This window comes from Drosophila takahashii, chromosome 2L, assembly GCF_030179915.1.
Source record: "Drosophila takahashii strain IR98-3 E-12201 chromosome 2L, DtakHiC1v2, whole genome shotgun sequence".
Taxonomy (NCBI): domain Eukaryota; kingdom Metazoa; phylum Arthropoda; class Insecta; order Diptera; family Drosophilidae; genus Drosophila; species Drosophila takahashii.
This window is the reverse complement of record NC_091678.1, coordinates 23,625,164-23,653,062: the sequence shown is the minus strand read 5'-3', so window position 1 is coordinate 23,653,062 and position 27,899 is coordinate 23,625,164. Positions and strand designations below refer to the sequence as shown.

The 27,899-nt window shown below is 39.9% G+C and overlaps 9 protein-coding genes and 1 long non-coding RNA gene across 11 annotated transcripts; 6 read left to right on the top strand and 4 right to left on the bottom strand.

Moving 5' to 3' along the window:
• Window positions 1-20: 20 nt before the first annotated feature.
• Window positions 21-1,422, bottom strand: LOC108064097 (uncharacterized). The gene is made up of 3 exons (XM_044393605.1): window positions 1,055-1,422; window positions 725-999; window positions 21-674 (listed from the first exon to the last, which is right to left on the bottom strand). Exons 1-3 carry the CDS (start codon window positions 1,404-1,406, stop codon window positions 21-23), a joined length of 1,281 nt encoding a protein of 426 aa, XP_044249540.1. The 5' UTR covers window positions 1,407-1,422.
• Window positions 1,423-1,753: 331 nt separating this feature from the next.
• On the bottom strand, window positions 1,754-4,027 carry LOC123002887 (uncharacterized). 2 transcript variants are annotated; one of them, XM_044393603.2, is made up of 3 exons: window positions 3,746-4,027; window positions 2,739-2,880; window positions 1,754-2,686 (listed from the first exon to the last, which is right to left on the bottom strand). In XM_044393603.2, exons 1-3 carry the CDS (start codon window positions 3,893-3,895, stop codon window positions 1,806-1,808), a joined length of 1,173 nt encoding a protein of 390 aa, XP_044249538.1. In that variant the 5' UTR covers window positions 3,896-4,027; the 3' UTR covers window positions 1,754-1,805. The 2 variants fall into 2 exon arrangements, with proteins under 2 accessions (XP_044249538.1, XP_044249539.1); XM_044393604.2 differs by having other exon boundaries at window positions 3,756-3,876.
• A 325-nt stretch (window positions 4,028-4,352) lies between these two features.
• On the bottom strand, window positions 4,353-6,193 carry ppk13 (pickpocket 13). The gene is made up of 7 exons (XM_070219527.1): window positions 6,089-6,193; window positions 5,840-5,994; window positions 5,495-5,779; window positions 5,343-5,430; window positions 5,129-5,214; window positions 4,587-5,068; window positions 4,353-4,530 (listed from the first exon to the last, which is right to left on the bottom strand). The coding sequence occupies exons 1-7, from the start codon at window positions 6,191-6,193 to the stop codon at window positions 4,379-4,381; spliced, it is 1,353 nt and encodes a 450-aa protein (XP_070075628.1). The 3' UTR covers window positions 4,353-4,378.
• Window positions 6,194-7,136: 943 nt separating this feature from the next.
• LOC108064106 (uncharacterized) lies at window positions 7,137-8,528 on the top strand. Its single transcript, XM_017151449.2, has one exon. It carries the CDS (start codon window positions 7,152-7,154, stop codon window positions 8,421-8,423), a length of 1,272 nt encoding a protein of 423 aa, XP_017006938.2. The 5' UTR covers window positions 7,137-7,151; the 3' UTR covers window positions 8,424-8,528.
• Window positions 8,529-8,867: 339 nt separating this feature from the next.
• LOC108064149 (uncharacterized) lies at window positions 8,868-12,989 on the top strand. Its single transcript, XM_017151537.3, has 3 exons — window positions 8,868-9,025; window positions 12,526-12,754; window positions 12,833-12,989. Coding segments are annotated over exons 1-3 (324 nt in total). The 5' UTR covers window positions 8,868-9,023; the 3' UTR covers window positions 12,926-12,989.
• Window positions 12,990-13,139: 150 nt separating this feature from the next.
• On the bottom strand, window positions 13,140-20,881 carry l(2)05287 (WD repeat-containing protein l(2)05287). Its single transcript, XM_017151536.3, has 7 exons — window positions 20,619-20,881; window positions 20,167-20,553; window positions 19,350-20,004; window positions 19,110-19,288; window positions 17,823-19,045; window positions 17,395-17,765; window positions 13,140-13,606 (listed from the first exon to the last, which is right to left on the bottom strand). The coding sequence occupies exons 1-7, from the start codon at window positions 20,708-20,710 to the stop codon at window positions 13,250-13,252; spliced, it is 3,264 nt and encodes a 1,087-aa protein (XP_017007025.2). The 5' UTR covers window positions 20,711-20,881; the 3' UTR covers window positions 13,140-13,249.
• Window positions 15,214-17,388, top strand: LOC108064150 (uncharacterized). The gene is made up of 2 exons (XM_017151538.3): window positions 15,214-15,535; window positions 16,899-17,388. The coding sequence occupies exons 1-2, from the start codon at window positions 15,446-15,448 to the stop codon at window positions 17,040-17,042; spliced, it is 234 nt and encodes a 77-aa protein (XP_017007027.2). The 5' UTR covers window positions 15,214-15,445; the 3' UTR covers window positions 17,043-17,388.
• A 505-nt stretch (window positions 20,882-21,386) lies between the features above and the next one.
• On the top strand, window positions 21,387-22,703 carry LOC108064180 (malectin-B). The gene has a single exon (XM_017151586.3). It carries the CDS (start codon window positions 21,594-21,596, stop codon window positions 22,635-22,637), a length of 1,044 nt encoding a protein of 347 aa, XP_017007075.2. The 5' UTR covers window positions 21,387-21,593; the 3' UTR covers window positions 22,638-22,703.
• Window positions 22,704-23,536: 833 nt separating this feature from the next.
• On the top strand, window positions 23,537-23,780 carry LOC123002922 (uncharacterized). The gene has a single exon (XM_070215468.1). It carries the CDS (start codon window positions 23,638-23,640, stop codon window positions 23,764-23,766), a length of 129 nt encoding a protein of 42 aa, XP_070071569.1. The 5' UTR covers window positions 23,537-23,637; the 3' UTR covers window positions 23,767-23,780.
• Window positions 23,781-24,950: 1,170 nt separating this feature from the next.
• LOC138913493 (uncharacterized) lies at window positions 24,951-26,139 on the top strand. The gene is made up of 4 exons (XR_011419261.1): window positions 24,951-25,107; window positions 25,163-25,237; window positions 25,292-25,446; window positions 25,923-26,139. It is a non-coding gene; the product is annotated as an uncharacterized lncRNA (long non-coding RNA).
• The last annotated feature ends 1,760 nt before the right edge of the window (window positions 26,140-27,899 follow it).

Below are 27,899 nucleotides of genomic sequence, written 5' to 3'. Positions count from 1 at the left end.
AGTAATACAATGTCGTTTAATCAGTTTTGTTTATGATATGTCAGGGCCAGCAAATCCCCCACACATTCGTACATATAATGAGCAAACTCCGAATGTTCTTTCATCAAACGGAGAACATCTTCCGTGCGGTCCACATTACAAAATCGATGGAAGTCCTCCGGGCGTTCATCCTTTAGGTTTTTCAGGTAATTATCAGGTAATCGAAGTATAGTGGCTGCTATGCAATTGTACGTCACTCCAAATAAAGCAAAGTCCTTGAGAGATTGCTCAAATTCCTGTCGACTTAATTGTTCCTGATTAGGATCAATGCCCATATCTCGAAGTTCCTCAGTCAATGCGGTATAATACGTTTGGGTCAGACTCTCAATCATCTGTTTTCGATTTGAAGGCTCTAGATTTAGATAGCTGACCAGGTGAAAGTCCATGGCAGGTGGGGCATATCGACACAGTTGAAAGTCCACGAGAACAGATCTTTTCTCCTGCGGCTGCTCCCGATGATAGAAGACATTCGCACCCCAGGCGTCTCGGTGAACGAAGACGTTCCTATGAACTGGCGACGGATTAACCATATAGTACACCTTGTCCAGAAATCTTGGCAGCTGGGTGGCTATAAACTCTTGGGCGTTGGCATTATCCAAGACATCCGGATGGGTGGCAGCCACAGCTAGGACAGCCTAAAAACCATTAGATGTGCTGGATAAATCTCCAAAAAAATCTTACTTACTCGTAAACCCGTAGTATACCATTCAATATCCGGATCCACAGACACTTCTTTGAGCCACTCTCTCAACTCCACTCCAATGGTTTTCCCCTCTTGCTTTTCGTAGGCAATACTACTGGCATGCAAAGTGGCCAAGGATTTCAAAATGGGGCCCATCTGATTCTCACTTAGGAAGCGAGTTTCCGAAGGTAGAGCCACATAGCCCATATCCTCCACATTTTGCATTACAAACAGATCTTTTCGGGTGAAGTAGCACTTGGCACACCAAACATGAGGTGCTGTTATATAGTAAATATACTTATTTAAAGCCGAAAAATAAAAAATTAAACTTACAAAATTTCTTAAGTTTGTTCAGCAATTCATACAGCTTTATTTCCTTCTTGACTAAGCCAATTTTCTCCATATAGAATTTCATATCAGCATTTTGGAAGATCACTGACTTGACAAACAATCGAGAAGTTTGCACATCTTTCTGATCTTTTAACTGATACCGGAGTTGCAAGTGATAGTATTCACCCAGAAAACCAACATGTTCTGTGGCTGGCACTATATCAAAATTTACTAAAAACCCCTGCTCATTCTTATCGGCCAATAAATTTGATAAAATCTCTTTACACTCTTCTGTAGTAAACAATTCCGTGCGATTTTTTCGTGATAGAATTGGGTTGTATTGGTCTTTACTCATTTTGTATGATTGAACTCTTCGCCCGCTTACTTGCAACTGCTTTCATTTTCAGGTGGCTTTGAGACTTATACTTCGAGGACTTACTCTATAATATTGGGGTATGGGTGATTTTAAAAAAGTAACCATTAAGACGCTAATCAAAAAAATTTAATAAATATATATAAAATAAATTTTATATTACCCAACTCTTTACAACCTATTAAATATTTCTATAAGGCTATCCTTAATATTTTAACACAGTTATAGTTCTTAAATTTTAAATACCCTTTTATAAAAGTAGAGTATTTAGGTTTCGTTCTGAAGATTTTATTGTTTTGTTTTATTTTATTTACAATCACTTCTTATCGCTCTAACGACCCGCTAGGGGAACTCTTCCTTATCTTGCAAACCTAGATTTCCTCACATGTTTGCCCTGGCCAAGGCCATTTCCATGACATCCACACAACACTCCTCCATGTAGGACCCGAACTCTTGGTTCGCTTTCATATAAGATAGGATCACTTTGCTGCGATCCACATACTTGAAATCGTTCGTAACAAATTCCGTGGGAACCTTGACCACCGTGGCGGCCACAGCTCTGTAGACCACTCCAAATAAACGGAACTCTTCGTAGGATTCGGTCAGCTCTGATTTCGAAATCGCTAGATCCTCAAGGTCAAAGTCTGTGAGATTTTGCACCAAATATTTTTGGTACAAATCAATGCATTTATTTTCAATCAGCTTTCGTTTTCCTGAACTTAAATTCATGTAAAGACAAAAATTGAGGTCCGATGCTGGGGGAGTGTAGCGGCAGGTCTGAAAATCAATTAGCAAAGCTGGTCCAGTGCTTTCCGGAGGAAAGAAAATATTACCCGCCCAAAGATCACGATGGCAAAGGACGTTCCTGTACTTTTTTGAGGGAGCTGCCTGCTCATAGATTTTCTCCATTATGTTTAAAAGTTGGTTATCTATAAAAGATAATTCCCTATTACCCTGATATTGGGGAAGACTTCGAACAGCAGCCAGGACAGCCGAGAGTCCTGTGGTGAACCAGGCTATTTCCGAGGCTACAGTGATTTCCAGCAAATGATCACCATATGCCTGTCCTATATTGGTTTTAGTTTGATGTTCGTAGACCAAACTTGCTGCATGGAATGCTGCAACCGATTTAATCAGTTGCTGCATCAGAACCTCATTGAATCCTGCGGACCCGGCTGCTCTGAAGCCCTTCAGTTTAATGTCCTCCAGAACCATTAAATTATTTCGGGTGTAAATGCAATCAGCACTCCATTTTATGTTGGCTATAAAAAGGTTTTAATTATTTTAATCAATAAAATACAATAAAATACTCACAAAATGTTTGCATTTGTTTTAGGAGAGTATCGTAGAGCCAGGACTCTTTTTGGAAAATGTCCTCTTTAGCTAACTCGGCACTTTGCTGGGGCATAGCTTTTACAAAGAGTTGAATTTCCCTTACGAGTTGAATTTCATCCTCCTAAAAGTAGGGTACAAAATAATCATTTCCAGATGTAAGTATGTCATGTAAAATTATTTTTTACGTCAAGGGAGAAACATCCACCTTATCTATTTAAAAACGAACTTAACTTTTATTTAAAATTTGAGTTTATAGATAGTTAAATAGAAAACAAATTTTCCTATGAGTTTAAAGATCCGCCACTTTGTTTTTTTTGTCCAGAATTAAAAATCCGAGTTCCTGCAAATGATACCTTTTCAAATTTCGTTGTGAGCAGATATCAACATCAAAATGAATATGCAAACAAAATGTTCAAGTCCTTAAAACCTTTCATTTTCTAGCGAAAATCTGAACATCGTAAACTGACAACGGTTATCTGTTGATCTTACCAATTAATCAAGTCAAAAGTAATTGATTAATAGCTGTCAAATAAATATGTACTTTGTATGTGGTACTGTAACATTCATGCAACCAATAATAAATTGATAAGAAATCTAAAAGTTTTCAAATATAGGTAGTCGCTTTTTTGCTTATCTATTAATCAAGAACTTCACTTAAATCATGTAATATTGACACAACTATTTCTTAAGGCATTTCATATTTAATTTAAATTATAAATAAAATAAAAAATTATGTAATAAAGAATCTGTTAGGTTCGGAAAGAAATTCATTGTTAAAGACTTATTTTTAAATCCAACAATTTCTTTTATACCTTAGCCTTACATTAACAAGAAATAATAAAAATATCTTAAATGTACATATAGTCCACTAAATCCACTAGATAAACTAATCTTGCGCTATCGTTTATTCCATTTTTTATCATTTTATAGAAGCCAACATTGTAGCTTACATTAGATAGTACTAATTTTGTCTAGATCGTACTTACATAGCAATACCTCAGAGTCAGTGCATAGTAGTCCCCTAGATAGCCGATAGCACTCAGATCTCTAACCAAATGATAGTCTAATAATTTGGTTTTTCCTGCACTGTCCAGCGCATTTTCCAATATTTTCTCGCACTCCCTACGAGAAAGCATTTTGATGCTTATACGTAAGGTATTCGTATTACGTATACGCTCGATCTTACTCTCCCTCTCTATTTTCTAGAATGCAAATTGGGATGAGACAACTTTTCCGACACTTTCCACTCAGCCAACTATAGCAACAGTTGGCGGTGCACAACTGAGCAAAAATAGAATTTCGCTGAGTTTTTATTTTCTCCCGAGTACATATTTTGAATGAACAGCTGTAGCTGTTAGCCTATAACTGTAATAGTATAACTATTCTTATCGCTCAGATAAATTTAAAAAAGTTGTACTACTTTATTATTATATGGGATGAACAGATTTAGATTAGGGCGTGACATTTTATCACTGATAAAGTGTCTAGTAATGTTGAGATGTAATGTAAAAAATAGGAAATTTAAAAAACAAATAAAGTTAATATACTTCTGTGATGAACGATTTATTTAAAACGTATTAGATTAGTGCACAATAAATAAAGCAATGTTAATAACTTATTCAATGAAATCTCTTGGGCAAAATCAAGCGTTTCAGGCGACGTTTTTCATTTATATATGTGGTATAAGGACGAATGGTGATGTAGTAAAATATCTCCACAAAACTGAGGAGACTGGCGCCCACAAATAGACCAGTGGTGCCACCAATGGATACTATAAAAAAATAAATATATAATTCAAATTTCAATATTATTAGCAACTTAACTCACCAACCAAATCCAGTTTGCCACGAACCAAATTCCTTTTATAACGCTCTGTGGGTAACTCGATGAGGCCAACTTCGATTCTAGAGACGGGATTCTGACTTCCCGCCAGATTTTCCTTGCTATCGAAGACCGTGGTGATATCCACCTCCGTGCAAGAGGGCAGACAATCGCAGACCAAACCCTTTCGACCGCGTCGCTTTGACCATTTCGCAATGATCACCGAGAGGTCCTCGTAATTGCGATTCAGGCACTCGAGGCCATCCATGTTGCAGAGCTGCCAGTCTGGGGAGTTTGGGGACAGGTGACTGGAGCAGTTGCACAGCTCCATCTGTCGATCCTTGCGACACTGGACTGTGCAGGCACTATAGCTGTAGAACTTGTGCACATCCAGGATATTCTCATCTGCGAAGCGACAGTTTCTCTGATGGACACTGGTCTGTCGGATTTCCTCGTCGTTTTCAATGTCGCGTTTTGAGATGTATCGTCTAAGATATTACAATTAGCTTAAGTAAATTTAAAATCCACATAATTTATCATTTTCTTACACAAAGGATATATAGGGTCCCACTACAAGAAAATCCGTTTTGGGTGTGACTAATGTGGGAACCTCCTCAGTGCCAAGTATAAACACCTTTTAAAAATGGAAATGCTTATATTTATAAAACCCATTAGATTAAAAGAGCTTTTCAAAAAATAATGCACACTTTTAGGTCGCAAAATTAATTAAGTAATCTTCTTTCTCTGCTTTATAAAACTCACCGTAGCCTCTATATGCAATTCCATTTTCAGGGCGCCTGGTCCACTATCACGATTAGAGTACATATTTAGCCCGGGAATTTTGGTTTTCCTAAAAAATAAATACAGTTACAACGGCTCCCCACAAAAATAAATATAAGTATTTCAAGACCCACCCAGCTTGCAGAGAATTAATGGCGTAGCAAATTCCCAGCTCAGTTTCCATGCGATGAAAGTACTTGCAGCACTCAAATGGTTTATTATTCCACTCGCAATTACTTATTGAGTCCACACAACTGGTTCTAACTAGTTCAGCGTAATAGGAAAAATTTGAGTAGAAACATGAGGCAGTCACCTCCTCGCCGCTGCATTCATGGACCGTATGATAGGACTCGCCGCGAAAGAAGGCAATCTCGCTAAGGACCTCCTCCAAAGTGAAGTCATGATCAGCACCCCAAAGTCTAAAATAAATTTTAAGCTGCTAATAATGTCGACCAAATCAATATGACATCTTTTCCTACTGTTCCGCCACCTCCTGTATTCGATCCATATTTTTGGATTCACAGACTATAATGGCCGGGAAGTTGGTATTCCAATCGCGAAACGAACTCTCCACCACAAAACTAATGGCATTGTTCTCAAAGGCACCTGAAAGGTTCTCGGTTGGGTAAAATATCTTAACATTGCAATGCAATTATTATAAGTAACTCACTCAACGAGGCTTTAATTAGCAACCAGGATGCATACCAAGAGGCAACCAGGCAGATAACCCAAAAGATTCGCTCTATCCAATTGGCATCCTTGTCCACTATAAACCGGGCTCCGTGCAAAGTGGAGTTCTTCAGATACTCCTCTATAATTCGCCAAAATCTCATGCCGATTGTGGTCACTTTGAGGTCCAGTTGGTGACTAATTTATAGGTGCCACTGTAGCCGAAACTATAACCCTCATTAGTGACCATATTTGGTTATCCATCTCGCTTGATTCCGTCAGTTGTTGATTTTCCCAGACTTCTAACACGCAAGTGTCCCGGAATTAAATCAACATTTGCGTATGGATTACTTTTGGGTGAAATTAACTCCGTTTACCTCACACAAATAAAGGCTCAAGTCACAGATTGTTTGAATAGCTCAGCACATCAGCTTTATAAGTTATATCTCCCATAAATCCCGAGTTGCCGAGTGGGAAGTGCGAGAGGCTTGCGTAAAATGAATTATCTCATTAGTTTAAATAACTTTATTATACTAGATATACTAGGAGTTCTAGTTTAACGCTAATGATGAAGGAAATCAAGAGGGGAATATTTATTTATTTATTCATTTATTGTATCCTAGCGTTAGAAGTTTTAAAAACTTATTAATTTATACGAATATATTATTTATTAGAATAATTATTTTTATTTCTAAACATCCCTTTAGGAAAATAGTTTTTGGTGTAGATCTAAACCAATTTACATATTATGTATGGAGATATAGATTATTCGGTAAGTAAGTATTATTATTTTAAGAAAAATGTTAAAAGTTTACTCCAAATTGCGTTTTTTCCACAATCTGATTAAACATTTCACGAATCTCAGTTCGCTTTCATCAGACAAGTACCTGATTTGACACACCCCCAAAAGCTGACCCCTAATTTCTTGATCCACAGTCTAGGCCAAAAGCAAATAATACCACCTGGATTTCAGCTAACGCTTTTTCCCCCGTTGAGTTGCACACTCTTCCATATCTTCTTACTTTATCTCGGGATAATTTACAGCAGTCTGGAGACAAAACCGCACATTGGGGATATAAAAGGTTAACGGCACCCGGAGAACACCAAACAGTTGATTTCGAGATGGCAACCGCACTAGAACTGAGTCCCACTGAGATTCGCGGCCTGTGCCAGCGTTACTTGCATCAGGATGTTAGTCCTAGATCGGAAACGGGATTTGATATAGTCAGTTATAAGCTGAGACCCACCTCGGACGCCCCAGCTGGATACTTGGGTAGTCACCTTTACCTGCAGGTCACTTTGGAACTGCACAATCCCAAGGAAATCAAGCAGCTGACATTCTTTTCAAAGTCGGCTCCCGAGGGTAATGCCTCGCGAATGGAATATCTGGAGGATTTCGGAGTGTTCCAGAAGGAAATCGCTGTCTACCAGAATGTACTACCCGATCTTCACAAGGCCTGTGCCGAAGTGGCGCCAAAGTGCTATTATGCGGATAAGAACTTGCTGGTCTTCGAGAACCTCGCAGACCAAGGTTATCGAATGGGTGCTGGGCGCGATGGCCTGCTGTCCTACGAACAGCTCCATTGTTGCCTGAAAACCTTGGCCGCCTTGCATGCTGGTTCCATTATTCATGAGCAAAAAACGGGCAAAAAACTAACCGAATCGCAACCCAAATCGGTGGTGGAGAATGCCTATCCCAGTGATGTGGCACCGGAACATCTGCGGGTCGTAAACTTCCTGAATGCCTGCCAGGTGCTCAAGGAGTTCATCAAACTGATACCCAAATATCAGACGAAGTTGGACTATATCTTGGAGAATTTCACCAAAAGGATGTCATTTATTTTCGAGGCTGTCAAGACCTCAGAAGTGTATGCAAATACCCTACTTCATGGCGACTTATGGGCCAATAATATCATGTTCCAGTACGGCAAGTATGGGGAGACTCCACTGCAATGTCGCCTTGTGGACTTCCAATTGGCCAGATATGCCCCGCCTGCACTCGATGTGTTAACCGTGCTCACCATACCCACCTCAAAGGCCTTCAGGGATGCCCATTTGAGTGAACTTCTATCGGAATATTACCGCTTTATGACCGAGTTCCTTAAGCGCGCTGACTTGGATATAGCTCGATTTATACCAGAACAGAGTTTTTATCAGTCCGTGGAGCAGTTCCGCAGCATTGGCCTAATTGAGAGCTGTTTGTTTTGCCATTTGGTCGTGCTTCCACCGTCCTGCACCCAGAAATTGACCAGTTCCGCCGATGGCTTTAGCGACTTCTTCAGTAACAAACGCATTGAGATTTGCCTGGAGGCCTTTAACACAGATGAGTTGTACAGGAATCGCTTGGTGGACATGATCGAAGACTTTGTGGATAATTTTGTGTTAGAAAAGTAGGAAGAACCTCTAAAATTTTAATTAATGTTTTCAACCGTTATAAAGGAAAAAACCTCCTTTATTGTACATAATAATTGTTTAAGAAAATAAATCTACTAAACTGAATTAATGTTATGAGCTTATCAATTAAATTAAAACTTAAACTTGTTTAGAACCACTAGCCCTTTCTACATAATTTTAATTTTGGAAAATTATTAATAGAAAGTGAAATATTTTTATGTGCATATTTGGTAGCAATTGAGTAAATCATTTCCAAAAATTTAATTATAGGCCTAAAAAATATAGAAGCGAATCCCTCAACCCCAGCTTTACTCAGCTTTTGTCGCATGCTTCGTTGAGTTTTCGTTTTCATTTTCGTTTAGCTTCTCTTTTTCAGTTTTGAAAACTTTCAAGTTGTGTCCAAAACCTGCCCACCAATCTCCGGCATCGGCCAGTCTCTGACTGTTGGTTAACTTAAAAGTAAATTCAGTTGCCAATTGGCCGCGTTCAAATCAACAACTGTTTGCGGCGTCTCGAAAATATAAACGATCCTTTCCATCCATAATAAATAAAAACCATTTCTGAAATTATTTTAATCGAGCTTCTTAGCATTCATAGAAAATGTGAGTTTAATTCATTGAGTGTTAAAGTGCAGATCGATCACAAAGCTAATTAAGCAAACAATTTTGTGGTGGCTAATTTTATAAAAACAGAGCGTAACAATTTACCGGAATTAAAATAAATTAGGAAGTGCCTTTATTGTATTTATATGATAATATTTTAAATTAATTTTTAATAACATATAAGATTTTCAAGTTAAATGTATAAAACTTTTCTAAAAGCTAAAGTTAAAAAAAAATAGATGGACTATTTTGCAATCTTTTTAGTTAGATCTCCAGACCGAAAATTGCATAATCTTTAAGCATGAACAAAGCAATGATCCCACATCATAATTTAAAAATTCGATGTGGTTGCCACCCAAAGCGCCAAGAAAAACTGTGACAAAAAGTATTCCTACCACAACAAACATTAAACAAAAAACCATAAACAACTTGACCTATCACAAGAGCAACCGCAACTACAACAACAGACCAAAGTCGGCAACATTGACTGACAAGCATAAAATCTTGAAAAAAATCCAACGACGGGGATACTCAACACATAATTTAGTTTAACGGTCACGTTTTTTTAACAAATGCACATAAATGTCCAAGAAAAAAGGCGTTCCTAAAAACCAAGCTAAATTCATGAAAAGCAGCCACAATAAACCTTAAAAAATAATAACAATAATGCAATAGCCCAAAAAAAACTGTTACGATTGTCATGCTGTGCATTATTTTCAATTAACCCGCGTGAAGACCCAAAACAAATGCCAAATGCTTTGCCCACTTACGCCATTTGGCTAATAAATATGAACCACAATGACCGCATATCAATATTGACCACAAATGTTGAAAAGAGGCGTGGCAGTTGGGGCGGTGGGTGTGTCGGGGGCGGACAGGGGAGTTTACCTTATAGTGGTACGTGATCCAAAAAGCTGACACACTTTTTCAGTAGCGATTATGAAATTTGTAATTGGGCATTATTGAATACTAATATATTTGTAACTCTCAGTGAACATTTACTTATAATTTTGAAGTTATACAAAATCAAAGAATTAATTGCTGTGAAGAAAATAAACTTTCAACATAATCATATTAACAGAAAATCTAAAATATTAGGAGAATGATTTTAATTATTTTAATTATTGAACGTCTTAAATGATTTTAAATAATTAAGACTACCTAAATTAAGTCGCCTCTGAAATAATAACAAAAACTATTTTAATTGCCTTATTGCAAAAGGCTCTTTAAAATACAACAAGGAAAAACATGTAATACAAGAGTTTTAATTAAAAACTTCATGGGGAAATGGAATGTGCATAAAACAAGGGAAACACCATCCTCGAAGACGGCAACCTTGAAACGGTTTAAAAAGTTCACACTTTCGAAAATTAACGATCACTTGCTTCACTTGCCGGCTCAACTTGTAATGAGCGTTAAGTGCGAGCAGGGCTTTTATCATCTCTGTTATTTTTCGGGCTCCGGTTTCGTATCAAGGTTCCTGTGACCTTTCACCCAATAACGGTAGCTAATCGACCTAATTCTCAGACCCAGTTTTTTGAACCCACTCAATCGAGGGAAATACGAAAAAATTGTAACAGATGCGCTGGGCATATTTCCTCATTGTATGCAAAATAGTATAAACAAATTTGTGGACGCTGTAGCATAACAATAATACACAATACGTCAATCTTTGTCAATTAACCACATGACCCAAATTGGGAATGCTGGAATGGAATGGAATGAAGCGTCGTACATGCTATATCTTTGTGCACATATATGGCTGTGAAAAGCGAAAACTGCAGCGACGCGACGTTGACGCCAATTGGATTCCATTGACCTAATCAGACCCAACAACAAGTCTCGTAGTTGCAGATCGTAAGTAAGTAGCCAGTATGTCGTCCCAGCAACAATTGCCTGGCCTGGTATACAAAATAAGCACGAAAACCTGAAAATGCCAACACATTTTTGACTGGGAAGGCTGCGGTCTTTTCGCATGCGCAAAACGCCAGAATTGCATAAGATGGCCGGTAAAACGGCTTGGATAGCAACCGAAGGCGAAATGCAGCCAACAAGCAGCCATGGGGCATCATTTGGGCGTGATCAGGGGGGGACTGAAGAGGGCTATCCCCAAGTGGGTGGGTCAGTGAACTGAAATCGGATTTCAAAGTCGGATTCGAAACATCAAATCGAAATGCAAAAATTCTTATAAAAATATTTGAAGTAATAATATTAAGTAAAGCCAAGATCCATCCAAATGCATTCCTATAATTTAAAATCAATGATAATTGTAATTTTTGAATTTTAAGACTAATGTGCAGGTATATTTGTGCATCTACAAATACAAAGCATTAAATTAATACCTATATTTATATAGTAGTCAATTCTTAAGATTAAGACATTCCATATTTATAACAAATAGGCCAGAAAACAATGCATCTTAAGTAGCACTATTAAGGGTAGCAGACGTATAAATGGGTGTATTTTAGTTAGTTAGTATCCAGACATTGAAGTTGCATCATAAAAATTTTCCCCCTCTTCGACTGAATAAAAATCTCATTATCAAGCCCGGCTTCAGCGATCTTTTCGCCTTATAAAATGCCATGAACCATCGGCTAGCCATGAGTTGGCAGGTTGACCGAAGGGCGGCAAGGCAGTTTTTTTGGCCAACCAGACACTGCGAAAGCGCAAGTGCCGCAAGTGGCAATATCAAGTCCAAAACTTACATCACCGGCCAGAAACAAGCGGCAAGCGGTCGTCACTGCCGGTTATCCAATTAAAAGCAAAGATCAGGGATCTTTTTGCAGCCAAAGTGGGCCGCTCAAGCCAACTAGCAGACGCATGACGCTGGAAAATGCATATATCTGCAGCAGAGTTTTTCTCCTCGCAGCACGCGACATCTAGGAAATGGCAGTCACATGACAACCGAGTTTTGCCACGGCAGACAAACAGAAACTCCCAGTGAAAACAGTCAGTGTTGTCTGAAAAATGTCTTAAAAATCTATGAAATCAAGGATTGGCAGTTAAAACTTAATAATAGCTTTAACAAAAACACTAAAATTATTTTTAAAGGATTTTTTTTAGTATAAACTAGGTTAGATTTCTAGGATCAGCTTAATTTTGGAATTCTAAACTCATTAAACGGAAATATTTGTTTGGAAAAGTTTAGGTATATTATCCATCACACTGACTTTGTTTTATGGAAGTTTTCCTGTGATACATATAAAGCCGAATGGCCAGCACTTGTGGTAGCCCAGTCAGCTGACTTGGCCAACAAGTTGTCCCGGGCTCCCGAGAGTGAAAAGCGGTCATTTAGGCGTGGACTGGATGCAGAGATGGGGGATGTGGAGCTGGGGATAGGTGATGCGTGTGTGTGCGTGACAGGCGGAAACTTGTAATATTATATGCACGCCACAATTATGTAATGATCATCATGATAAGGTATTATAAGCCGAGCAAGTGGAATCTGTCAGTCAGCCGAATTCAACGAGGCGTGATCTTCTTCTCCTCTGTCATTCAAGGTGCCTCCTGCCCGGTCGTTTCATCTGGTCGGCGTTCATTGTGGCGATGGTGGGTCTCTCCATAACGGTCGAGGCCAGGCCCCAGAGGAATCTGCAGCACATTGCGGTGGTCGAGAACGCCGCCTGGGAAAAGACCCTTCCTCAGCAGTTCCAGAATCCCTTTTACAACACACCGAGGGTGAGGGACGCCCTGGCCAGATCCAGTTGGTTCGGACCCGGCGAGGAGGTGGTGAGTACCGATTTAATAACTTAAAGCTATTTAGAAATATATTTGTTAACGTAAACTATTTGTCTGATTTCCCTTTAGGTATATGACCGCCAGGCTGAGAAAATTCCACGCATGGAAATCTACAATGTGCTGTCCCATGCTGGTTTAATACCACGTCGTCGTTTCCTTTAAATTAATAAATATTTCATTCTCATTTATCTACTGTAAAATTATGAAAATAAAAATCAAAGTCATTAGTTTAGGAACAAAAAGAGTACTCTGATTTTATAAACTGATTGTGCTGGTAAGTGATAAAAAGTAGGAAAAATATTTGTCTATGTTTAATAAAAATATAACATTTAAATGAGATTTAATTGTTATTTTTTCACAAAGAATCCATCGCCAGATATACATAAAAAACGACTTTATTGCATTATGACTTGTATTATCTTTTCGTCTTATACAAAAATAGAAGAATTTATAATTTTTTAGAACAACTAATAGATTTGTTTACATTCATAACCTTAGTTTGGTCCTCTGCGCGGTAATGGTCTTTAATCGATGATCCAATGCCTGCTGGTCAGTTTCTGCTCCGGTTGGCAGATCCTCCAGCTGTTTGTTCTGCTCCAGCAGCGTTTTCCGGGTGTCCAATGTGCTTCTCGTCACCTCATCCAACTCCTCATCCTCCTGCTCCTCATCACTGTGCCCGTGCAATCCATTTCCATTGACCGTTCCTCCGTTGGTCACCACGGCATCTCGTCCAGCGGTCGACGAGTGCCTCGAGGCTGTGTCCGCCGGAATCAGCAGCGATTTGACGAATTCGCCACAAATCAGGCTCATGGCAGGCATCGTGTGGGCGGAAAGATTGACAAACTGTAATACATAAACGAAACAATAATTGACATTGACCTTGCTGAAGTTCAAAAACTATGTTAGTAGTGCCTGTGCTGGCGAATTTTTGGGAGCAGAAATAGCTAAATATGTTAGTAAATATGTTTTAACTAAAAACAAAGAAATAAATCCTCTAAATCATTAAAAACCAAATTTTTCTAATACTTAAATTAGTACATTTTATAGTTAATATGGCTACTTTCATAGTTTTATTAAATGACTATATCCAAAAACACCTGTCCATATCTTAAAAAATAGCTAAAAACACAACACCAGAGGCGTCTGTACTGTAATACTATTTGTATTTTTTTGGGTGTCGAGATTGCGGTTCAAGTTCAGCACTGGACAATGATAATCACATGATTACTTTTCGGTTTTCTTTTTGTCATTGCTGAGCGTCTTTAAATGCGCAGAGTGCTCTGTGTCTCTATTAACCTTCGCGCATGCGCTTGCTGTCTGTGAATATTGTTGATCCATTTTATGCAAACCACACGGAATCGGCAAAAGCAATCCAAGTGCAAACATGTCTGTCAATTCGTTGAGTGGCAAGTTGCAAAATATTATTGTTTTTCCCAGGAAAGAAGACACTCACTGATGAGTCAAAGTGATTCAGTGACGATAAGCTTGAATTCCGAATTGAGTTAATTTGAGCAACCGACTAAAACTAGTATAAATCCCCGAACAATACGGTAATTGGCAAAAGTAATTAAGGCAAGAACAATATTGCAAGTAGCAACAGCGCCGGGAAAATTTACAACATCGAACAAAGCGATCTTAATTATTGGCCCAACATAATCGAGTATTATTGGGGAAAACTAAAGTGTCACAAGCACGCAATGGAAAGTGCTCGAAACACGCATAAACAATAAATGGAGGGGACAATGGGTTGGCGGAGAGGGAAGGAATGAGTTCAATTCATGGTACAGTGGTACAGAACGTGATAGAGGAAAAATTTTTAAGAGAATAAAAACCAACCATAAGAACTTTTTGTATTACTACGTTGTTAATATATTTTAAACAAGTCTTGTAAGTCTTCTAAATATTTTTAACTTTTTCGTAAAAGAATCAATAAGAGTTATTTGAACTGAAACCTTTTTTAATTCTCATTCAAAATTCTTATATTTTAATTGCAACTTTGTAAATATTTAAGTATGTAAAACTTTTTTTTTGAATTATTTTGAACTGGAACAACATAAAGAAGTAATTACAACTTTTAAACTCTCTACTGCCAGTAAATAAAGTTCGACGTCGACTTCAAGTATTTTCAGTCAGATAAGCTATTTTGTATTTTTGATGCAGTTTTTAGCCCCCAATCCCACTGTGCAGCGGTGGGCGGCGGTGCGCTTGCACTAGCTCCCCATTGCCTATTCACAATGGACGCTGGTAAGTGCACAAGTCACCAGAGCAAAGAGCACAAAAGAGCGAGCGCTACCCACAATAATAACAGAACTAAGAATTGCGGAGAGCGGACGAAGCCGAAGCTCGTGCCGAAGCCGAAGTGGAAATCCGGAGCCGAAGTTCGGAGCTGCGAGTATAAATTGGCGAGAGCCGCGGCGACAGCTCAACACTTTACCGTTGTGTTCCGCAGCAACAACCGTTAGCCGGAAAGAAGAGAGCCGGAAGCGCGTGCCGCTAAAGTTTACGGAAATAAAGGCGGACAAAAGTTCATCCTCGCCTGCAACTGACAAAGTGCCAAAATCCAGATTAAACGATTTACGAGCCAATAAAAAAACAAACAGAAATACGGACGGTGCAGTGTGCAGTTCAGAGGCGTGTTAGAACTCCTTCTTCACCCGCATCCAGTGAACGGAAAATCGGAAAATGTGGCCCAACTTTGTAGCCGTCATTCCACTGCTGTGCCTTGCATTCTTCGCTTGGGCAAAAGCTGGACCTGTGCCAATTGTGAATGAGGTGAGTGGATGACAGGGGGCATTGGGGCGTGCGAGAAGGAGTACAGCAGGGGGCACGAATTTGGGGCAATGACTTCACTCGCATTCCAAAATAAAATGGCTGCCAGATGCAATATGCAGAAAGGGAAGTGCAAACTCGCTAATTACAAGTGGGCGTTGAAATTCGCGAGATAAACAAAGTGCACTCTTAATTAAAAGATTGCTTTTGAATTAAAAACAGCGGGGGAACAAAACCATAATAAGAAAACATGATATAGGAACTTAAGCTTTGGATTACTCATGCATATTTTACATAACATCTACCACCCCTTTTTCATTCCATGATTTACTAAACTGACCGAATTTCAACAAAATAAAAACTAAAATTGATTAGAAATCATCAGCAATTAAATTAACCTCAAAGGCTTAAAATCTTCAGAATCTATTTTAAGTATCGCTTTTATAGCAAAATGGTAAAGACCGACCAACTCCATAAAAATGCTTCCTTCAACATGTAGTCAAAATAAAAGCTTAAGAATACAATATTTAAAAGCAATTATAACCCCAGGAAATCAACAAACTTTGTTTGTTGCTCACGCTTGCTGCGTGTGTTGTTAATCTGTACAACTAAATATAGATGGGATGCAAATGTTTCGTTCCGAAGATCAGCGAGACTTTCTATAGGCGGCAGTCGTTTATATAATATACCATATTGATCCTACCCCTTATCAATTCCCGTGAAGACTTGACCCTTGATAGAATAAACAAAGTAATTAATTAATTATAAAAATAACAACTGATTACCGGAATGATCTTTGGAAAGGAATACCCCCAAATTGTAGGAGTCAAGTTCAGCTGATAACTTGAATATTATACAATAATTTTGGCTTTTCGCCGTGTCACATGTTTAGCCTATCATGTGACAACTATTCTGCAGCTCGATAAATTTCATCAAGAACAGACCTATCCCAAAATCCGTAACCCCTAATAGCATATGGTTTGGTTGCTAGGCTGCTATACCTCACATGACTTACACAAATCCTAAGAGCAAATACAATTGAAAGGCGGGTCCAAAAATAAAACCCACTTTGAGAAAACAGCGTTATAAATCTCAATGGAAATTATTCAAATTGAGTTGAACGCCAGTTGGGCGCAGACAGAAAGCACAAAAGACCAGTACAACTAAAAAACAAAAGGGACAAAAGATTGTGGCAACTGACGTTAAAACGAAGCGACGTCAGAATGAGAAATCATGTAAAACCCCTAAAAATATCCTAATCTTTGAACTTCTTAGATAGGGAATATTTAAAGAAACATATTAAAGTAATTATTTATAGTCATAATCATGGTTGATACCAATATCCTTAATATAATCTCCTCTTTAGCACCAACAACTGATGCCCAAGGTCCCCCAATGGCACTGTCTGCGCTACTTTAAACATGATGTCCTGATGATGCGCCGCTGTCGCCACTTGCGAGTCCCTACGGCACCGCGACTGGGCGATGTCCTCAAGCGAAAGAAGAAATAGTATCCGGCCTACAGACAATCATCGTCAATACTCAAAACGACTGAGCAACAAGATCAATTAAAATTAAATTTTTTAAAGGATTTCTAAACCAGACCAAAGCTAAATCAAATATATACTACCAAATATTATAGAACTTCTGAAACTAATAATAAGCCTAACCAATTGTACTTCATAGATAAGTAAGAATTCAATAAAACGACTAAGAAAAATCTACAAAAAATTATAGAACATTTTTTAACTGATTAGATTAATAGATATAATTACGAAAATGAGCAAACCAAATCAAATTAAAATTAAGAAAAATGTTTTAGTAAGCCTGCTGCATTAAATAAATTTAAAAATTCCAACTCACCGCATTCACAGAACTGTGTTCTCCTCGTCCCACAATAAGTGGGCCACTCTTCTCCAGGAACTCAGAGGAAACCTGCTGCTGCTTGGTTACATGAATTCCGAATGTCGCGTGCCTGAACAGATTTTCCGTGGCGGCAGACTGGGCGAAACTGATCGGTGCGGGCGCATCGTCCGATGGACTCTGTCCCGGTAGCGCCAGGTACGCGATCTCCTGCGAGTGGGTGAGCATCAGCAGCGTGGACTGCGCCTGCCAGTCCACATTGATGGAGCTCTGCTTCGGTTGTCTCCTGGGCAACCAAGCCAAGCCGTAGGTTTTGGGCAGATTACTGCGTTGATACAGGGGCAGCGGAACATTTGGTTGAAACACGTGCACTAAAGGACAAAAGTAATGTAAATTAGTATGTTAAATTAGGCTAAAAATATACTTACACTCATCATTTTTCGTAATGACAGCCATTAGGTTGGTCAGCGGATCAAAGGCCAGCTGACGGACGGATAGTTTTAAGCCCGCCTGCAGTCGCAGCGTCAATAAATTCCAAATGAGAACCCTCGACTCAGTGCAAACTGCCACCAGATGAGCCTGATCGCCAGCTCCGAATTGCACTTGTGAAATCTGCGCCAATCCCTGCAGCGGAGCCGCCTTTGTGGGTATTTTCTTTACTTTCAGGTTAACTTTGTCGCTGTCATTGGGTTTAGGATTGGTTTCGTCATTCTTTTTCGGTTTGCCTTTAGCATTCTTTTTGGGTTTGCTGTTTACAACCTTTCTCGGCTGACTGCTCTCATCCAGGCTGAGGACACTGAACAGAGACATAAAATCCTGCGGCACCAGATCCTCGAATTTCTGCCGCCGTTTGGTCAAATGGCTTAATCGCTGTTTGGCTTTGTAACGATGCCGCGTGTGAAGGCGATGCAGTCGGGCGTCCAGCTTGCGAAGCCTCACCCTCGTTGCTTCTGGAACCACCGATCTTTGCTGGAGATGCTCCATCAAGCGATTTCGATGGGAATGAGGAACGGAGCACTCGACTCCAAAACGACGCAGCAGTTGCAATTTTTGATGCAAGCCGAGCTCGGACATTTTCATGATGTACTTAAATACCGTCTCCTTGGCGGCATTTTCTGGTTGATTCACGAGCTGAGCTTTGGCCGGAGGACCCACTATCAAATCCTTGGCCTGCTTAACCAATTTCTCGTCATTGCTGTTTAGAAGCGTCTTTAGCATAGCCCACAATTGCTGCCTTTGCTGGGTAAGTTCCTTCCTGGCGCCATTCAGAGGCGTCTGAGCCAATCTCAGTTGAGCCTTGGATATTACACCATCCAAGCCAGGAGGACAGCTTAGTGTTTGAAGGGGCAAACGCGGATTCCTCGCATCGTAGAGCGCCAAAATGTTCCCGTACCCGACGGCCAACAAAGAGCCATCCTGGGAGAAGCATAGTGAACCAATGGGCAGATTCCTGTAGCTTGTCTGTGCCAGGCAACTCCACATAGTACCACCCTTGTATATGTTCTCAGACTTCGTAAGGCCCCACACCTTAATTACGTTGTCCTCGCCAGCAGTGGCACATCGCAAGTTGTCCACCTGGAACTGATTGGAGAAGATGATGGCCTTAAAGCCACGCTCGTGAGGTAGGTCAATCTCCGTGTTCAGAATGTAACTGCAAGAAGAGATTTAATTGCATTACTAAATACTATTGCATTGTATTTTGTTCAGCCAACTACCTTTGCAACTTTTCATTGTACTGCCAGAATTTGAGACGAACTTCGGCAAAGTTCTCCAGATCATCGTACACCTCTCCAGTGGCCATCCAATTGATATTAAAAGCGGCTCGTGTAATTAGCGTGTTGTAGATAATGCGATTTGCTTCCTCAGTATGCACATTAGTGTCCACAACGCGCAGCTAAATATTTAAATATCAATTAAATACTCCAAATAAGGCATATAATTTAATATCCACTCACATTGTACAACATGCTCTTGGTGTAGGCCGAATAAAACTGCAAATGTCCGGATCTGCCGTTCAGCACCAACGTATTCGTCCTTGGATTCAAGCGCAATCCCAAGGGGAACTTAGACCTGCCCGTCTTATCGTTTGTCTCATATGTAAAATGCTGGACCGTGGATTCGACATTGTTGTTGCTGCCGTTCAGCAGCTGAATGGCATTGTCCTCCGTGCAAACCAAGACATTCTCATTGTCATTGCTGACCACAATATGCCGAATCACACTGGGCAACCGGGGCAGATACTGTCGATCGCCGGGTTTCAGCAAGGACCACTTCACCAGCACGCACTCATGTCCGCCGCTGTAGATGCTCACGCCCGAGGGTGAAAAGGCCAAGCTGGTCACCTCCGTGTGATGCCAGTGGAACAGAGTGTTGGACATTGATTCTTGCTTTTCAAAGTTCCGCCAAATGAAGATCTTGCCAACGGAATCGGCGGTTGCCGCCACCATTTCAGAGGGACTCATTCGCACACAGGTGATGGCCTGTTGATTGGCGTTCTTGTAGCGCCCGAATTTCCAGGTCACATAGTTCACGAAGTAGATGTAGTGGCCCTGAGCAAGGACAATGTACTTGAACTGGCCCTTTCCCACGTCCACAAGGGGAGCTCGAACTCTGGAGAGATAAATAAATCAATTAGATTATATTTTTAAATGGGATTTTGTTCAATAACAAATTTTGAAATACCCGTCTCTATATCTTACAAAGAGGCAATAGTTCTTGGGATCTTGAGATCTTGATAATATTTGGCAAGGATCACTGAAAAAGCTAACTCACTTCAGCTTTAGGCCGCAGTTGACATCGATCGTATCGCCTGTATTCGTGTTGACCACAAACCAGTTGACGTGGTCGCCACTCTTCCTTTTCGTGGTCACAAAGGCGCAGGCTGTGTCGCCACCTTTGTACAGATTCATCAGGTGGCAGGTCAAGATGGTCGTGCCACCGGGAGCCAGCTTCAAGGACACGGTTTTCTTCAGCACACCCGCTCGCCAGTTCCAGCGGATTATCTGCCCGGTTCTCGTGCATCCGATGAGAAGATCCGGTTGCTTCAGATCCAATTCCAGGCTAATCAATGGCGCCGTGGCATCGTCCAAAACTCGGGTAAGTTCGCCCGTACTGGTGGCATACACCTGCACCTTTGTCAGACATCGCACGAACATGAATCTGTGGAACAGAAATCGGGGCTTAGCATATGCATATGATCTATATAGCATCGGTTTTGTACCCACCTTCCGTCGGGCGAAAAGACTGGCGCATGTTCCACGATGTTGCCGCCTGCCAGGAACTGCAGTTCCAAACGGTCCTCGTCGTCGAAGTTCATGGTTGTCCTGTCGGGCAATCGATGCTCTGTTAATCCTCAGTGCTCCTGCACTGTTTGCGGCAGGGAGTTTCGCTCAATTTACGCGTTTTTAGCCACTTTTCGTGGGCTATTTCACAGTAAATTCAATCACAATGCACGTGTAGCTCAGTGTGCCCGGTTGCTGGGCGCCAAGAAAATATACCAAATTAAAAATACTAAAATATGCCGGCTGCTGTTTTGGGTCACCTTTGCGAATGTTTAGTTTTCAAATTAATTTAAAAATGTAACCGTAAAATTATAAAATAATAATAATAATATTTTACACTTTCTTTCAGGAACCGAAAATAATTGTTATTGAAAAATAAAAGTCACCAAGAAGGACTTGAGCTACATATATGTGCTATATACCAAAAATTTTGTTTTTTTCTCCATGTTCTAAAAATTAAATAAACTTTTCTTTCAGGATTTTTATGATTTCCATGAAACTCATAATCGTTACGGTCCCTGTTTTCTTTTAATAGTTTTGATCGTTTTTAATTATTAAATAAAGTGAACTATAAAAATTAAAAATATCTCCAATATTCACAAGAAATATTATTGATTTGTTTTTTTAATTAGCGTAATTATAAAAACCAAAATATAATTAAATAGGTAATAAAAATACCGCATCTCGCAAAATACCAACTCCAAAGAACAGTTCCCTGGTTCCGCGGTTCACTGGTTCCTCGAGTTGAGAACCCATCGCAAAAAAGGCTGCACTGTGTAGAAATAAATTTGTTAATGGATTTATTCCGGCCCCAAGAGCGCGGCAGTACCACTTCAGCGAGCTAGGCGACGGGACCCAACCAGGAACTCCAACCGGGGAGAACAACCGCCAAAAAGGAGGCCTTCGAAACGAGGAAAAATGCATTGCGAACTACGGACCACAACAACAACAACTGCTGCTGACATGTGCAACGTAGCACGGAAAAGGGGGATTTTCTGGGACTACTTGCGGGCAAGTGGTACAAGGACTTGGACGCCCCTGCTCCTGGTCCTCATCCTCATCGTCAGTTCGAGAGCTGCTGAACCTCTTAAGGTTATATACGCCGTGAACGCTGGCGGAGATGAGCACACCGATTTGAATGGCGTCCAATACGATGCGGATCCCCTGAAAGGCATTGGGATCGCCTCGGACTACGGCAAACACCTGCTGATGATCGGCCGGGTTCAGGAACATGACGAGGTGCTCTACAGGACCGAGCGCTATCACACCACCACTTTCGGATACGATTTACCCAGCGACGGCGATGGAGATTACGCCTTGATCATGAAGTTCTGCGAGGTTTACTTCGATGCGCCACAGAAGAAGGTCTTCGATGTGCTCCTCAACCGAAAGCACACGGTGGTCCGTCAGCTGGACATCTACAACCAGGTGGGCAGGGGTTCCGCCCACGACGAGATCGTGTACTTCAAGATCAACAATGGTCGACTGAACTACGAGGGCGAGGTGTCCGATGTGCGAAACGGCCGGCTGCGACTGGACTTCATCAAGGGCGCACTGGATAATCCCAAAATCAATGCCTTTGCCCTGCTCAAAGGAGATGTCTCCCAGTTGCCGCGACTGCATGGCACCGAGGCGAGTGAAAGGATCAAGGCCGAGGGCAAGCCGATTGCGGAACAGAAGACTGCTAGTCAGGCGGAGAGGGTAGTGCGCAACCAGCGCGAGGATATCGACGAGGATGACGAGGATCTGGACGACGAGGAGTTCGAGGAGGAGCTGCCCGAACAGAAAAACGACCAGCTGGGCCCTGATCAGCCATCCCAGCAATCCGCGGACTCCAAGCGATCTTATAGCGGCCCCCGTCAACCGAACCCGTACTCCATGGACGACTCCTCGATCCTACTGCCCGTTTTCATCGCCATCGGGGCCTTTATACCGCTGCTGTTCTGCCTCTGCAAGCTGTGATCCCCATCCGTTTGCGTTAATTTCCTGCTTTGTGATTTTGTGATTTTGATAAAAGACTTAATTGTATACTTATCGTTTAGTTCGTACGTTAGGCATACCCTAGAGATCGGCTCCCTCGATCCCAAGACGCACAGCTCTCTATCGCCCTGTACTTTCCATATTTGATAAGCAATGTTTTGTGTTCCTTTCGTTGACCACTGCCGTCGAAGGCTCGGGTACTTAATCGTTGATTCACTTGATTTATATTCCCGGATTGTTTGATCGCTCGGCTCGGGGGTGTGCGCACAAATTTTAGGCGGTTTTTGGGACAGTTTTGCTTGGAGACTGTTAATTTTGAATGAAATTGAATAAAATAAACCTTGTTTGTTATCGAACAAAACCGTTTCTGATTATTTTCGTGGTAGCTTTTCATTGGCACAGTAAAAATGTGAGACAAGTTCAGTTCCTGGGCTCAGAAATAGGTTAAAAGGTATGCTATTTCTGACCTACTGATAAGGTTTCACAGCTTGGATTCTCGACATTTATGTTTTATACATACTTGGATGAAGTCCTACTTATTTGGCAGTACAACTTTATTTTAATGAACACCTACTTAAGCCAAATACATTAATTTAAAGTTGTAAATGATTCGATGACTAGAAATAAATAAGCTAGAGTTCTTTGGTTCACAAGTTATTTAAAAGTCATTCTTATCACTTGAAAAATGTCCAAACTAAGTAAATGTTGCACGATTCTTTGCGAAATCGAAAAGTATTTTAATGTTTACAGCTGAATATTTATATTTATAATTTATATAAACAGATCTAAATTTATGAAAATAGTAATAGAGTTACAATTTTTTCCTTGTGTAGAACCAGTTCATTTTGCGAACCGATAGCCAGCTATCGCAGGACAATCGGAATGTGTACCATCCCTGGCGGATGTCCTGCTGGAGCTGGAAAAGCTGGCGTCGCGAGGAAAATTCAGTCATCAGCGCGTGTCCATCGAATCGGCAGTGAAAATGTGCCAGCGGCGGTTCTTCAGCAGCAAGTACACCAGTTTCCACAAGAACCACATCAAGTTGTTTGCCGTTTACATGAAAACGGCGAATCTAATGCAAAACTTTAATGTTCTGAAGCGTTCGCTGTAAGCGCTGCTGCGGTCGACGTCGCAGCCGCCGCCTCCTCCTCCACCTGCAGAAAAATTAAAATAAAGTTAATTCTGGGCTGTGTGTGCTAGTGTATTTAAAATAGTGCTGAATCGAGATGAAAATCCGTTAACGCTTTAACGGAAAATTAGAAATGTCTGAAAGAAAAACCGAAAATCTGGTGAAAGTCCTTGATAAGAAATATAACAATTACAATTCAATTTAGGCGTGTCTAGCCAAATAACGGTAAGTTCCGTTCTCTCTTACATAATAATAAAGCAATTGATTTAGGCGTTTTTGATTGATATGTCAATTGCATAATAACGGAGCCGCAAATTCGGTATAATGTTTACCGACTTTTCGTCTGTCCTTTCTTCAGAATTTGACTTTGCCAAAGCCATAAATCCTGCGGAAAAAAACATTCTGTCATCAGGTGCAGGAAAAAAAGTATAGCTCTCTCTCGCGTCTCTCCCTCTCCCAAAGTTACCGTTACTCTCTCCCACGCGCTTTCACAAAAATCGGCAAACAGATGTTTTTTCGACTCTCCTTTGCGCATGTAACGGTGCCTACGCTAAACAAAAACAAATTGTCTATGCCGACGCCATTTTTACGTCACAGCCGCTGCTGCAGGTCGTAACCCTGTAGTTCTCAAGGGGGCCGGTGGCACTTTCGGGGTAGAAAAGGGATCGACCACCCAGTGGTCCCTTAAGGGTCAATAGGTGGCGTGTGTATTTTTTACAAGAGCAAAAGAGTTATCGGAGAGTGAACACTTCTATGTGAACACTTCTATATGAGTTAAAAAAATTGTAAAATGAAATTTTTGACAAGTATATAATGATTTTAATAACGAATACAACTTTATTTTGTTTATATAAAAAACAAATTTAAAAAAAGTTAAAATAATAAAATAAAAACTTGATAATGAGATAAAATAAAATAATAAATGATAGAATTTTATTTCTTTTTATATTATTTATATTTAATAATGAGCAATTTAGCTGCAGCAATATTTTTAACAATAGCGGTGGTTCAGTAGCAAAACGTTTTCTTTTCTTCCATAACAAGCGGATTTTATTGGTGCTTAGATATATAAAATAAATATATAAGTACCTAATTTTATATACATAGAACTAAACAAAAATAATATTAGCGAATGTTTTTATTGCCATCGATTATACGATATCGGTAGTCGCAATATTAATCGTAACGGATTGCCATAACTACCCAACCCCGCTACCATCACTAGCCCAACGTTTGCGCCAAATTTTGTAAACATGTATTTAATTTGTCTTATTGTGCATTTAAAGTGTTATATTTTGTTGTGATCTGAAGTGTCGTCAACAGGTGAGTAACACCATGAGTTGTGCAAGTGAAATACCTAATAATGTGTGATATTTAGCCATGAACAGCAACAGGCACATTCGTCGATTTGTTAAAGAGGAGAAGGAGAAATAGTGGTGCAAAGGACTCCTACGTAAGTCTTTTTTCTTTGATATAAATATTTTAGTGAAATTTTCTTCCTTTTTAGATTAAAGCCATGAGATCGTTGTTGCTGCCAGAAGGGGGTTTAAAAAACTTGCGGAGGGTTCTCACGGATGAGTTTGTTGTAGGATTTAATGTTAAAGGCCTTTCTGGAAAAAAAAGCCGTAAACTCCTTTACACATTTCTATGGTGCACTTCACGGTAGGTTATTTTTATAACTGTATTTTTTATAATACACTTAGTTTCTTGATTCAATTTCAATCTATTTACTTAGAATGCCATCTGTCTTTAATCCTATTTCTTTCTGTCTTTTTCTGCTTTTCACTTTTAAAACATGGTTTGATGTAAACAGGCTTGTATAACAAAATCTTAAAATATATATTTAAACCCATGCAGAGGGAATTATAATTTAGTCCAGAAGTTTTTTACGCAGTAAAGGAGACCTTTTCAAACCTATAAAGTAAATCCATTTAACCATGTCCGTCTGTCTGTCGGTTCAAGTTTCAAAAGCGTGAAATAAGTCTACATTTAACTGTTGGTTATTCTTATTTTATATTTATGCTTTTCTAGTCACAATTTTATTCCTGAAAGCTGCAAGGGTATTAAAACTTTGGCTTGCCGAAGTTAGTTTCTGTTCTCATTTTATTTTAAAACACTAAAATCTTATTTTTTTTTAGATATTGTTTCAGAATCTGGTAATGCAGAAATATTGATTCCCAAGGCAATTCAATTGCAAAAGAAACGATTTTTTAAAAATAAATCCAAATCAAATAATAACAACAATGAGGCACTCAACAAAAACGTGTCAGCAGAGGAATTTGTTCAATAAATATAAATTAAAAAAATAGAAAAATTGTCTACTTATAATACAATAAATTAATTTAACAAAAAGTATTTTTTCTAGGGAAGTTTCATAGCATTCAGCTTTTTTGGTATTGAAAACACCAACCCCATTTCATACCCCTTTTCGCCACAAAAGGGACCGATAGGTGGTCCCATTTAATACCCCTTTTCGCCACAAAAGGGACCGATAGGTGGTCCGATAGATGGTCCGATAGGTGGCCCCTTTTGTGGCGAAAAGGGGTATAATATGGGACCACCTATCGGTCCCTTTTGTGGCGAAAGGTAATGCAGAACTTCGCCATATGACCACCGCCTAGGACATGCCGTGGTAAAAGTGGATAGAAATTTACATTGCGGGTGGTATGAACGGGAGTTAGTCCCAAGCCCCCGGTGTATGGCGATTTCGCTAGTTCGGGACCAGTCCCGGCGAACTACAGGGAACAATAACAAAAACAATAACAACTGCATTCAGCTCTCAGAAGCAGGCTACATTTCTTGCATTGTCGGTGGGAGGCTGTGTGTGTGTGTGGGGGAGTTTTATATAATGCAAAAGGAACCGCAAGCGCATAGTGTATTATTGTTCTTATTGTTGTTGCTGATGTGTAATGATTTTGTTCCGTCATGTGGACAATGACAGCTATAGAAGCCTTTTTTTCAGTTTAATGGGTACTTCAAAGTTGACCTTCTTTGTCATGCAGTTTATGGTTGTAACAGAAAAATAATATAACTTCTTAAGAATTTTCAATATTGCTTAGAAGTTGCCGAAATGTAAAGTTATTTAAAAAACATGAAAGGAAGTTAGCTTCGGCCACCGGAAGTTTATGTACTTTTGCAGGTTTGCCTATTTTAAAGGTTGTTTTTAAATTTTCAAAAATCAATACGCCCTTTTCCTACAAAGTTACAATGCTCTTTCTATTTTTTTTTATTATTCTTATGGGAGTCATAAGATTTAGTATCCAGACGGACAGACGGACATGACTAGATGGACTCGGCCATTAGTTCTGATCAAGAATATATATACTTTATGTGGTCGGAAACGTCTCCTTCACTGCGTTGCAAACTTTTGACTGAAATTTTCAGAAAAATCCATTACCTTAAAATTACAAATAAAAAATGTACAACTTTTATAACTTTAAAGTCATCAATATTGGCGTTTATTCTTTCTATCAGTATCCAAAGTATTGCAAAGAAATGGAATCTTTGAACTTATGAGTAATAAAAGTACCAAATGTACGCAAGTGCTTTGTCCACTGACAAATAGATTTCACTGTAGTTCGTGTTATTCGGTTTTTGGCTCCGTTTTCGTTGCGGCAAAGCCATAACTATTGTCCACTTGTCACGCCCCAAAAAAGTGGAAACCCAGTTGGTTTTCCCTGATTTACTGTACTGTCCTGTGTAGCTGAGTCCTTTGTCCTTCGTCCATGGTCATTGCAAATGTGTTATATGTAATAAAATTGTTGTAATCCATTTCCCATGGTCTCTATCTGTCTGATGAGTGGTGGTCGAGGTGATGGAGGAGCTGTCTCATTTGCTATTTCGGTTCGTCCTGCGGCGTGTCCTTGGAAAAAGCCTGGGGCTTACATAATAGCCGGCGGCGGTGACGAGAAAGCTTCGGGGGGTTGCTGGGCTTTATTATTATTATTGCTTTGTTTTCCAGCTGAAAGTTTAAGCCGCACACACTTAATATTCGAGTCTAATGAACCTGGAGTGGGGGACTACTGACTATACTTATTTAGCTGCTGCTCTCCAGCGAACAACTTTTTGGGAAAACTTTGACGGTTTTCCGTTTACGGTCTTTTGTTTGTTTGCAA